At 30.6% G+C, this 12813-nt stretch overlaps 4 protein-coding genes and 1 long non-coding RNA gene across 5 annotated transcripts in view; all 5 read right to left on the bottom strand.

Moving 5' to 3' along the window:
* Positions 1–1501: 1501 nt before the first annotated feature.
* Positions 1502–1851, bottom strand: LOC110228863 (protein LURE 1.2-like). The gene is made up of 2 exons (XM_021027080.1): positions 1803–1851; positions 1502–1728 (listed from the first exon to the last, which is right to left on the bottom strand). The coding sequence occupies exons 1-2, from the start codon at positions 1849–1851 to the stop codon at positions 1502–1504; spliced, it is 276 nt and encodes a 91-aa protein (XP_020882739.1).
* Positions 1852–2959: 1108 nt separating this feature from the next.
* On the bottom strand, positions 2960–4374 carry LOC9299746 (probable WRKY transcription factor 49). Its single transcript, XM_002863624.2, has 3 exons — positions 4106–4374; positions 3845–3988; positions 2960–3687 (listed from the first exon to the last, which is right to left on the bottom strand). The coding sequence occupies exons 1-3, from the start codon at positions 4354–4356 to the stop codon at positions 3144–3146; spliced, it is 939 nt and encodes a 312-aa protein (XP_002863670.1). The 5' UTR covers positions 4357–4374; the 3' UTR covers positions 2960–3143.
* Positions 4375–8036: 3662 nt separating this feature from the next.
* LOC110225669 lies at positions 8037–9019 on the bottom strand. The gene is made up of 2 exons (XR_002329894.1): positions 8953–9019; positions 8037–8809 (listed from the first exon to the last, which is right to left on the bottom strand). It is a non-coding gene; the product is annotated as an uncharacterized LOC110225669 (long non-coding RNA).
* A 1572-nt stretch (positions 9020–10591) lies between these two features.
* Positions 10592–10953, bottom strand: LOC9299745 (protein LURE 1.2). The gene is made up of 2 exons (XM_002863623.1): positions 10905–10953; positions 10592–10818 (listed from the first exon to the last, which is right to left on the bottom strand). The coding sequence occupies exons 1-2, from the start codon at positions 10951–10953 to the stop codon at positions 10592–10594; spliced, it is 276 nt and encodes a 91-aa protein (XP_002863669.1).
* Positions 10954–12036: 1083 nt separating this feature from the next.
* LOC9301508 (probable WRKY transcription factor 49) overlaps positions 12037–12813 on the bottom strand; it is a 1506-nt gene continuing 729 nt past the window's right edge. The window contains exon 3 of the mRNA XM_002863622.2: positions 12037–12789. Coding sequence (XP_002863668.1) covers positions 12246–12789 — 544 coding nt within the window. The 3' untranslated portion in view covers positions 12037–12245. The remainder of the gene's footprint in view (positions 12790–12813) is intronic.

The following is a 12813-nucleotide window of genomic DNA, read 5'->3' as shown; positions in this document are numbered from 1 at the left end:
ATGGGTGACCTTCCGGGAAGTGATTGTCGGAACTGTGTGAGTATGGCAAAACACAGGGAAAGATCATGTGGTGATAAATGGTGACAAATTCTATTGTTTGATTGTCAAATGAGCTTGGATGAGCTGAAGCTCTGCAAGGATATTTATGGGGCATGTATCTATGATTTGGTTGATGGAGAACCAAGCTTGAAATCCGTATTCGAACAGTAGCGTCTCGAATAAGTTAAGGCTAAGGTGAGGGTGGTAATCGTGGAAACACAATAGTTATTTTCTAAGCATGTTCTTCATGAATTGCTTGTATAGGCTTGGAAACTATGTGATTGGATATATGTCCATTGTTTGCTATTGCTTGCTATAATATGATGATAAAATTCATGATGATTGATGTGTGATAATATGAAATGATTTGATGTGATGGGGGCACGAACCTGAGATTGGTTTCGTGTCTCGTGATGGGCGAACCTGAGATTGGTTTCGTGTCTCGTGATGGGCGAACCTGAGATTGGTTTCGTACCTGGTAATTGGGCGAACTTGAGATAGGTTTCGTGCCTGGCGATTGGACGAACCTGGGATTGGTTTCGTGCCATGCTAAGCCGATGGGATTTTGGTTTAGCTTTAGTGTTATTGATTATTTTGTATATGCATGCTTGGACTAATGTAAGAATGTGTATGTTTGTTAGACGTATGTTTGAGGATGTGGAGTCTGATTCTATGCTATGCACTGATTGTTGAGTGTGATTAGAATTTCGCCATTGTGTTCACCCTTTTATCTTTTCCCTCAAGTTAATAAACTGTATGAGACGTGGAACAAGTTTTGAATGTTTAAAGAAATAAGTGTTTTGGCGGGACCAGATGATTAACACGTTGTCTTGCCCTATAAGGCGGGGCGGGTGTTACAGATTCCATGATTGAAAATTAGGAGCATGCTGTATGTTCTACTTTTCAAGACCACACGATAAGAATATCGAACAAAATATGGTGGTTCTTTTCCATAGACACAAGGAGAATGTATAGAAAACTATCGATTTTCTAGAGTTATAAGCTGATAAATAAATTAGAATTTGAATCAAGTTTTTTTAATATTTTTATAAGTTAAAAAATAACACAAACATTTTTCAAAATATGTAGAATTTTATGCCTCAATCGGGATCGATATAACCTTGACAGAAATTACAAAATAAAACATACTTAATATTTTTTGAAAATGTTAAGATGTATTGATATTATAGATGAGCAAAATAAATTTATTTGAACGTTAAAAGTTTAGAAGAAATATAAAAATTTCCTCGGTTATGTTAAATAAGTTTAATTATTATTTTTTAGATTTGTTTCAAATTTTTATTTATTTATTAAGGACTTCTATTTCCCAATAAATTTCATGTTGAGTCCATACTACCAAAATTTTAGAATATTATACATGTTCAATTTCAAAAAGAAAGGACATGGAGGAACATTAAACATTGATATTTTTATATTAATTTCTTAACAAAATTACAATGCTTTATTGAATATCTTTAATACTGCAACGACAAAGATGCCTTTCCAAACTACATCTTTTTATATATTTTTTCCTTCTCATACAAGCTCTTGCGCAATCAAAACAATAACCAACCCATCCTTGTTGAAGAAGTTCTTGGTTCAAAGCATATGGATCGAAAGGACTTGCTGCTGGATTGAAATAATAAGTTGTCTCTTCTCCACTAGATTCCTTTATAAGTATTGATGTACCTATAAAATTTTGAATTTTTTTAAAATGATTACAATACCAACATAGTATCCTAATTAAATAAATTTAGACTTACATGAAGAAACAAAAATTAAAAGAGTGAAAAATAAAAAAGTCAACTTCATTTGTTAATAGAAATTAACCAATATCACAAAGGAATATATTTAATATATTTTGTGAATCGTTTTAAACTTCGTTTTTTCTTTTGTTTTGCTCTGGAGTTATTAAAGCGATATATGGTCATATTTATAGGCTTTCTAGATAAATTTGTTATAAAAAGAGTTACTGTTCGAATGAACAGTTTATTTTTTATAAAGAAAATTTAAGTAACCTATTTTGGTTGTTTTCGTTTTAAATTATAATATTTTTGTTACAATACATATTTATGATCTTATATATGACCAAATTATCTTATTTCTTATATACCTTGAATCTATCCAAAATATTTCTACTTATGTATATTTTCTAGTTGTAAATTGCCTAAATTATTGATTCATAAAAAATTCTTTCAATCACCTTGTTTCACATTTGTTTTTTTATCTATAGAAACAAGAGATTTTTTAAAAGTTATAGAAAACAATAGATTTTCTAAAGTTATAAGCTGATAATTAAATTGGAATATTTATCAAGTTTTTTCCAATATATTTATAAGTTTAAAAATAATAAAAACATTTTTCAAAAAATGTAGAGTTTTATGCCTCAATCGGGATCGCTATCAACCTAGCAGAAGTTACAATATCAAACATATTAAATATCTTTTTGAAAATATTAAGATGTTTTGATAGTCTAGATGAGCATAAATATATTTCTTTACACGTTATAAGTTTAGAAGAAATATAACAGTTTCTTCAGTTATGTTAAAGAAGTTTAATTATTATTTTTTAGATTTTTTCAAATTTTAATGGGCTCTTGGGCTAAAAGCCCATGGAAGTCGCCAGCCGATATCCCTCAAACTAATGGAAAGGTCGTTACCGACCTTCCAAAAGAAGAAACCGAGAAAATTCCCCTTAATAATAATGTCTAGATCTGAAGATAAGAAAGATTGAAAGATTCGAGTCCTAGATTTTAAAAAGTTTAGCTTATCTTTAAACGCTCCTCCCAACTATAAATAGAGGAGTTTGTCCTCTACTCAAAGGATCCGCAATGTTACGCTAAAACCCTAGTTCTTTCTATTTTCTTGAGCAAAACCTAACTTACTTCACAAGAGATTAGAATCCCCTTAGTAATCGAGTCTTTGATCGAGATATCTAATAAAGTGATGAGTGTTCTGAATTTGTTTTCTCTCATTAACAAATTCATTGTGTGAATTCTAAATTCAACAGAAAAGTAATGTGATGGATAATCATTACATTATAACAAATCAATAATATTCCGAATACAAACATATATTTAGTATAACATCATAAAGCATGAATACTTAGAATTTCCGAGACCCGATTAATTCAAGAATTTCATCACTTAAAACGATGTCAAAATTGGGAGACCAACATAAAGAAGATGGAGAAAGGGATGATGAAGTATAAGACGATAATGAAGACCAAGAGGCTGTCAAAACACTGTCCTTGGTCGGAATATTTTTCATTGCTGGAGCCACCACATCTTCTAAAAGCCCTTGTTGCCGTCGACACTGATCAACCGGGAAAAACAATTCATCTTCGAGATTTACCGGTGTGTTTTCTTGGGCCTTATGGACTGGCTGATTTTGGTTGGCGGGCTCACCTAATTGGGCTTCTTTGCTTTCTTCTTGGGTTTGAGATCCTTTGTTCATCTCTTGAGCATAATATTTATGTATTTTCGTTTTTTTATTGGGCCATTGATGTGTCTTATCGGGTAGGAAGAAAGGGTAAGTATAGTGAAAGTGGAAACCTTCGTAGGTGATGATATATGTGTTAGGCTCATCAATTGATCTCTCCACTTGCTTCTTAGCATTGCATATTGGGTTTGTGCACTTGTAATAACTCCTAGAGATATATCACAAATATAGTAACATTAGGCTTGTGACCAAAAACTAAATATTCTATATAAAAGTTCAATATGTTGATTTTAATATCAGTTTGGCCGAACCAAAGAAGTTCGATATGCATATACAATTCTAAAACGGGGAATGTATATATTTACCTCGGGTTAGGGCTATTTTTGATTGATTTTTGGCCATATTTTCTCCATTTGTATCCATCATCACACATTCCATTACTATTATTCTTCACCTTTAAAGTGTACTTATCCACCTTGTTCAAAGTACTTCTTTCCAACCGTGGAACCCTATACATCAATATAAACAAGGGACTAGAGCTCATGAGTACATATTATTAAAAGGCTACACTAAACATAAGGCAAAGAGATGTGTTTTTGTAATTGAAAAAGTTCTCTATTACTTACGTTGATTTGGAGATTTCTGGGACTGGGTGGGACAGGGGTTCAACCAAGGCCAGAGCGTTTGCGATATCTTGGATTCGTGGACCGGAGTAAAGTGTTGATGTGACGAACTTGTTGGTAATGGAATCTTCATTTGGCATGAGCCTATGATGTTGTTCTTGAGGAAGAAAGAATAGAGGTGGCTCATTAACAAAAATATCTTCAACGGCGTCGTTTCCACACCTTCTTGTCCACTGATAACCTTCTTCTGCCATATGAGTATGGGAACAAGAAAACTTATACGAGCTGGTGGAGAGGTGGAGAGGGGGAGAGGGAGAGAGAGAGATTCTATGTTCTTTTAAGAGTAAAGTGTGTTCAATTTATATTAATTTTAGTTTTTTGAGGATCTATGTTCTATGTTCTTCTGCCACTAATCTGCCACTAATATTTTTTATTTTATTTTCAATAACTTTAATAGATTAACTTAAATGAGCGAATGTCTAGGGATATTGTTTAAACCATACGAGTTATATATAATAGCAAAATTAGTCATGTGGATTTATTTGTTATATTTGAGTAATATGTCATATTATTGTTTCTAATAATTAAATTATCTACATTTAGTGTGTTGAATTTATATTTAAATTATCTTTTATCTCAAAGTTTGTTCGGCACAACATTATTATAATCGTTAACAACAGAAAAACACTATTATCATTGAGTTTTACTTATTCGAATGTCCACCATCTTTTCACACTAGTATGGAAGACGAGCAATAAAGTGGGTTTTCAAGATATTCAAACAACGGAATCTTTGGATTCTGTTAATTTTTGGCTTCTGTAAACAATTATTCTCATAATTTTGATTGTTTTTATTTATTATTCAGATTCAACACTTTTGTTTCTGATCACTCCAATCATAAATTAAAAAAAAAAACAATAGTTGAGCTTCTAACTTGTTGCTTTAACGAAAATTTATTATACCCAAGAACTATTCTTCAGACCTAATTAAAACATCGACCTCATTAGATTTGGCATCCACATTAGGACGCGGTAACAATAAGTTTTCTAACTTCAGAGAGTGAGACACTATATATGGCTGCAAATTTTTTAAGAGATTGTAAAACCCAGCTAGGATTCTGTAACACCCCGGTTTCAGAAATATGGTGGTGCATGCGGAGAGGTTTAAAAGAATTGATTAGGTCACTTATGTCACCAAAGTGCACTTAGAGCACTTCCAATGGTAGTGTCTCCATGAGACATCCATAATAAAAATAAATCAAAAATAAATAAAAAATAATTTTTTAATCAAAAAAGGTGAGACATTTTGAGACACGTTTCTCATTTGAGACATTTTGAGAAACTCTCTCTCTCATACATATGTCAATCCTAGATTGGTTTAACAATTCTTTTTTAAATTCAATTACTCTAAGATTTATAATATCAATTAAATAGTTTATAAGTTTTTATTTTTTATTTTTTATTTTTCTACAATTCATAAAATAAAATTATCTATAAATCAAGCTCCATTATACAAAAGTTTAAATTTTTATTATTATTATTTTAATTGATATTAGTTAAGGTTAATATAAACTATAAATTAATATTTTTAGTTAATAAAATACTACTCCCTCCGTTTTCGAATAGTTGTCGTTTTAGAGAAATTTTTTTGTTTTTAATTAGTTGTCGTTTTCAGTTTTCGATGCAAAATTTATTACTTTTTTATTTTTTATAGTATTTATTTTTATTATGCTAAAACGACAACTAAATTGAAACGACAATTATCTTTTCGGTCAAACGTCCTGAGAGAACTTCACAGTTAAGCGTGCTTGGGCTGGAGCAATTTCAGGATGGGTGACCTTCCGGGAAGTGATTGTCGGAACTGTGTGAGTATGGCAAAACACAGGGAAAGATCATGTGGTGATAAATGGTGACAAATTCTATTGTTTGATTGTCAAATGAGCTTGGATGAGCTGAAGCTCTGCAAGGATATTTATGGGGCATGTATCTATGATTTGGTTGATGGAGAACCAAGCTTGAAATCCGTATTCGAACAGTAGCGTCTCGAATAAGTTAAGGCTAAGGTGAGGGTGGTAATCGTGGAAACACAATAGTTATTTTCTAAGCATGTTCTTCATGAATTGCTTGTATAGGCTTGGAAACTATGTGATTGGATATATGTCTATTGTTTGCTATTGCGTGCTATAATATGATGATAAAATTCATGATGATTGATGTGTGATAATATGAAATGATTTGATGTGATGGGGGCATGAACCTGAGATTGGTTTCGTGTCTCGTGATGGGCGAACCTGAGATTGGTTTCGTGTCTCGTGATGGGCAAACCTGAGATTGGTTTCGTACCTGGTAATTGGGCGAACTTGAGATAGGTTTCGTGCCTGGCGATTGGACGAACCTGGGATTGGTTTCGTGCCATGCTAAGCCGATGGGATTTCGGTTTAGCTTTAGTGTTATTGATTATTTTGTATATGCATGCTTGGACTAATGTAAGAATGTGTATGTTTGTTAGACATATGTTTGAGGATGTGGAGTCTGATTCTATGCTATGCACTGATTGTTGAGTGTGATTAGAATTTCGCCATTGTGTTCACCCTTTTATCTTTTCCCTCAAGTTAATAAGTTGTATGAGACGTGGAACAAGTTTTGAATGTTTAAAGAAATAAGTGTTTTGGCGGGACCAGATGATTAACACGTTGTCTTGCCCTATAAGGCGGGGCGGGTGTTACAGATTCCATGATTGAAAATTAGGAGCATGCTGTATGTTATACTTTTCAAGACCACACGATAAGAATATCGAACAAAATATGGTGGTTCTTTTCCATAGACACAAGGAGAATGTATAGAAAACTATCGATTTTCTAGAGTTATAAGCTGATAAATAAATTAGAATTTGAATCAAGTTTTTTTTAATATTTTTATAAGTTAAAAAATAACACAAACATTTTTCAAAATATGTAGAATTTTATGCCTCAATCGGGATCGATATAACCTTGACAGAAATTACAAAATAAAACATACTTAATATTTTTTGAAAATGTTAAGATGTATTGATATTATAGATGAGCAAAATAAATTTATTTGAACGTTAAAAGTTTAGAAGAAATATAAAAATTTCCTCGGTTATGTTAAATAAGTTTAATTATTATTTTTTAGATTTGTTTCAAATTTTTATTTATTTATTAAGGACTTCTATTTCCCAATAAATTTCATGTTGAGTCCATACTACCAAAATTTTAGAATATTATACATGTTCAATTTCAAAAAGAAAGGACATGGAGGAACATTAAACATTGATATCTACATATACATTTTTACAGTACTTTTTTGCTTTAATTCTTTTGGATCCGGGTTTGACCCGGTTTTAGTCTATTCGGATCTTGGATAAGCAATTTTAGGGATGTTGTCTTAATTTCAAACTGATAAATGAAGCCATGTTGTCTTTAATTCATCTACTTATTCTTATACTATTTTCATATTAATCATCTCCGGATACTTAGCATTTACCATACCTAATTGATTAACTCCATTTTTACCAAAATCAAAACAAATAATTTCTCACATTCCTTAAGTGTATATTGTTCCTTTATTTTCGCCAATGCAATCTGCAACAAAGTTATTTTTTGTATCTTTCAATTTAAATTCCTTCCAAATATGTGTTTCCCTCTACTAAACTATTATTTCGCATATTCGTTAAGACTACAATTAATTCTTTTATTAACCATATTCGTTAATTTCCTTAACTTCTTATCACACCTCCATATATATTCTCTTCTTTAATTGAATCCACAATTTCCGCCACATTCAATTCGTTTATATTCAATTCTGTCTCAACGATGAGATTTTGTAAACTAACCATATTTGTTTATCTCATTGTATCCTATTTATATGTTATTTGTTATTTCCTGCCAAAAATAATATATTTAAAACGAAATTAATTACTTTTTAAATATCAACTAAAAGATTTAGGAAATAACAACCATTCCCTCAAATATCTCCATTAATTGTCGTTGAATACTTTCTATAATTTACAATCCCTTAAAATTGATTTTTGTTACAAATCAATTTAATTACTACCAACAAATCATTTTGGATATTTCAAATCAACAAGATCTCTAACAATACAATTTCATAAACAAACTAATGATGCATTGTTTAAAAATCTATACGTTTTCTTTCCAAAAGCAAGATTCCAGTATATATTATTCTTGTAACTAATCACTCATCATATCTCTAATATCTCTACAAAATCGATTTAAGATAAAAAAAAATTATGACTCATAAATTACCATATTCTTGGCATATTCCATATTACTGTAGATTTGAAAGATTTTATCCTTAATTAGTTGCTATTTAGGATTTTTGTTTTGCGTGATAAGCTACGGATATCGACCTAATGTTGAGCCTATAAATAATCTACACCTAAACGCTAATAAACATCACCAAACACCAAAAACCACAGCTTACTTTTAAACCATTATACTCACCTTTGTTTTCTTTGATGTTTCTGCATTCTTAGTACGTAATTTCATATAGGACCAAACTTGGGACTTGAATGGTGGCATTGACGTTGTAGCCACGGAGGAGTAAAAGCTTGACATTCAAGACACTATGTAACCGGAAGCTCTGGTAACGCAGGCCACCTTTTCTCCATCGGGCATCTCTCTTCACTTTATCTAATTAGTAGAATTAGTGTGGCTGGTGGGATTCACTATTAAAATGATAAACAAATGCCATAGTTATAGTTTCATACATTTTTAGTTTGATAATCTAATTTTAAATTTGCATTCAAAGATGTGTAAATGTAATTACGCAAAGAAATTGGAAATTTTAGAACTTTGAAATCAAAATTACCTTTGCCTAACTTTGCTTTTAGTACCTCGATTCCCACTTTCATCATCTATGTGGGATTCTTCTTCTACTCCCTAATTAAGGATGAAAGATTCGATTTCATAAGCATGAACAATTATTAGCAAATACTAATCGATTAAAGATTCTTTGGAAATCAAAACCAAAGCATGCTTATGAAATCGAAGAAGGAAATTAATACCTGAAGAACAAAAGATCTATACTCCCTCCGTTTCAGTTTAGTTGTCGTTTTAGGATTTAAATTTTGTTTCATAATAGTTGTCGTTTTAGGTTTTCAATGCAAATGTTTGGTAAAAATTCATGTTTTATCCCTACAGTTTTAATGTTTTGGCCAATGAAATTTTTTATAAAATATATTAATAAAAAGTAAAACAGAAAATTTAATGCTTTCTTAATTTGTGTGAAAAAATCTTAAACGACAACTAAAACGAAACGGAGGGAGTATTAAATGAGCGTCCCATATCATATGTAGCTATTCATCACGGTCGTACTTGCCAGTTCTGGAAAGATCTTTGGACACCCTTTGTACCTCTCATCAACTTCAATGGAGCACTTTGATGGATCGCTTGGTCCTACTACTGATCCATTGTATATAATTTTACAATCGAAACAAAAATCGAAAAAGAGAATGAAAATGGTCATGGTTCTCTTGACTGCATCATGGTCACGACTCTCTTCTTCTCACTTCTTTTTTGCCTCGACGGTACCGCTTCTACCTACGGCAATTAGTTGGGCCATTTTGGGCTACTACTTTGCTTGGGTTGGGCTATTTATACATCACACTTATTTCCTCTATTTATCAGTCTAATAATACTTCAAAATTTTATAATTGAGAAAATTGTAATACCATGTTATATTATTTATGATACAAAATGCATAAATATAATTTTGTTTGTGTTCTACTACGGGTTAAATCCTAGAGAATGTCATTACTACAATTTTTTATCTATTAGTTAATATAAAAAAAACTCTATCTATATAAAAATATATATTTTATATATATTCACATTAACTAATAATACAAAATATGAATACATATTCAATATTGTTAATTTTCTTTTTCTTTTCCATATTTATAATTTTAAGAATTTTATAAACTTTCAAATAAAATAAATATTTGAGTTATTCTAAGAAATTTAAACATTATATATATTTACAAAAGATATTAATACGGAACGGTATATTACGGGTGAAATCCTAAATATAACAATCAAAAGACTATTTGAATTTTGGGTCGATATTGTTTTATTAGAAAATGACTAAATGATGTAGATTTCACGGGACAGGTTTATATGGTCGTACGAGGTTGGGTCGATATTAATACAGTATGATATACTACAGGTAAATCCTAGAATTGACAATCAAGATATAACTATACAATCTTAAACACTTTACAAAACTATACAAACAATATTAACAAAACAAATAAAAATTTTAATTTTAATTTTTTAGTTATAACAGATCGTCGGTGTACCATACATTTAAATCAAACAAAACAATAATATATATCTATAGATCATCTTAAAAAATTTTAATTTTATTATTTAGTAAAAATATAGGCCCGCGGTGTACCGCGGGTTAATATCTAGTTTTTATATTAATTTCTTAACAAAATTACAATGCTTTATTGAATATCTTTAATACTGCAACGACAAAGATGCCTTTCCAAACTACATCTTTTTATATATTTTTTCCTTCTCATACAAGCTCTTGCGCAATCAAAACAATAACCAATCCATCCTTGTTGAAGAAGTTCTTGGTTCAAAGCATATGGATCGAAAGGACTTGCTGCTGGATTGAAATAATAAGTTGTCTCTTCTCCACTAGATTCCTTTATAAGTATTGATGTACCTATAAAATTTTGAACTATCAAATATTTTTTTTTTAAATGATTACAATACCAACATAGTATCCTAATTATATAAATTTAGACTTACATGAAGAAACAAAAATTAAAAGAGTGAAAAATAAAAAAGTCAACTTCATTTGTTAATAGAAATTAACCAATATCACAAAGGAATATATTTAATATATTTTGTGAATCGTTTTAAACTTCGTTTTTTCTTTTGTTTTGCTCTGGAGTTATTAAAGCGATATATGGTCATATTTATAGGCTCTCTAGATAAATTTGTTATAAAAAGAGTTACTGTTCGAATGAACAGTTTATTTTTTATAAAGAAAATTTAAGTAACCTATTTTGGTTGTTTTCGTTTTAAATTATAATATTTTTGTTACAATACATATTTATGATCTTATATATGACCAAATTATCTTATTTCTTATATACCTTGAATCTATCCAAAATATTTCTACTTATGTATATTTTTTAGTTGTAAATTGCCTAAATTATTGATTCATAAAAAATTCTTTCAATCACCTTGTTTCACATTTGTTTTTTTATCTATAGAAACAAGAGATTTTTTAAAAGTTATAGAAAACAATAGATTTTCTAAAGTTATAAGCTGATAAATAAATTGGAATATTTATCAAGTTTTTTCCAATATATTTATAAGTTAAAAAATAATAAAAACATTTTTCAAAAAATGTAGAGTTTTATGCCTCAATCGGGATCGCTATCAACCTAGCAGAAGTTACAATATCAAACATATTAAATATCTTTTTGAAAATATTAAGATGTTTTGATAGTCTAGATGAGCATAAATATATTTCTTTACACGTTATAAGTTTAGAAGAAATATAACAGTTTCTTCAGTTATGTTAAAGAAGTTTAATTATTATTTTTTAGATTTTTTCAAATTTTAATGGGCTCTTGGGCTAAAAGCCCATGGAAGTCGCCAGCCGATATCCCTCAAACTAATGGAAAGGTCGTTACCGACCTTCCAAAAGAAGAAACCGAGAAAATTCCCCTTAATAATAATGTCTAGATCTGAAGATAAGAAAGATTGAAAGATTCGAGTCCTAGATTTTAAAAAGTTTAGCTTATCTTTAAACGCTCCTCCCAACTATAAATAGAGGAGTTTGTCCTCTACTCAAAGGATCCGCAATGTTACGCTAAAACCCTAGTTCTTTCTCTTTTCTTGAGCAAAACCTAACTTACTTCACAAGAGATTAGAACCCCCTTAGTAATCGAGTCTTTGATCGAGATATCTAATAAAGTGATGAGTGTTCTGAATTTGTTTTCTCTCATTAACAAATTCATTGTGTGAATTCTAAATTCAACAGAAAAGTAATGTGATGGATAATCATTACATTATAACAAATCAATAATATTCCGAATACAAACATATATTTAGTATAACATCATAAAGCATGAATACTTAGAATTTCCGAGACCCGATTAATTCAAGAATTTCATCACTTAAAACGATGTCAAAATTGGGAGACCAACATAAAGAAGATGGAGAAAGGGATGATGAAGTATAAGACGATAATGAAGACCAAGAAGCTGTCAAAACACTGTCCTTAGTCGGAATATTTTTCATTGCTGGAGCCACCACATCTTCTAAAAGCCCTTGTTGCCGTCGACACTGATCAACCGGGAAAAACAATTCATCTTCGAGATTTACCGGTGTGTTTTCTTGGGCCTTATGGACTGGCTGATTTTGGTTGGCGGGCTCACCTAATTGGGCTTCTTTGCTTTCTTCTTGGGTTTGAGATCCGTTGTTCATCTCTTGAGCATAATATTTATGTATTTTCGTTTTTTTATTGGGCCATTGATGTGTCTTATCGGGTAGGAAGAAAGGGTAAGTATAGTGAAAGTGGAAACCTTCGTAGGTGATGATATATGTGTTAGGCTCATCAATTGATCTCTCCACTTGCTTCTTAGCATTGCATATTGGGTTTGTGCACTTGTAATAACTCCTAGAGATATATCACAAATATAGT

This window comes from Arabidopsis lyrata (genome assembly GCF_000004255.2).
Source record: "Arabidopsis lyrata subsp. lyrata unplaced genomic scaffold ARALYscaffold_8, whole genome shotgun sequence".
Taxonomy (NCBI): Eukaryota; Viridiplantae; Streptophyta; class Magnoliopsida; order Brassicales; family Brassicaceae; genus Arabidopsis; species Arabidopsis lyrata.
This window is presented reverse-complemented; position numbering and strand designations above follow the sequence as displayed.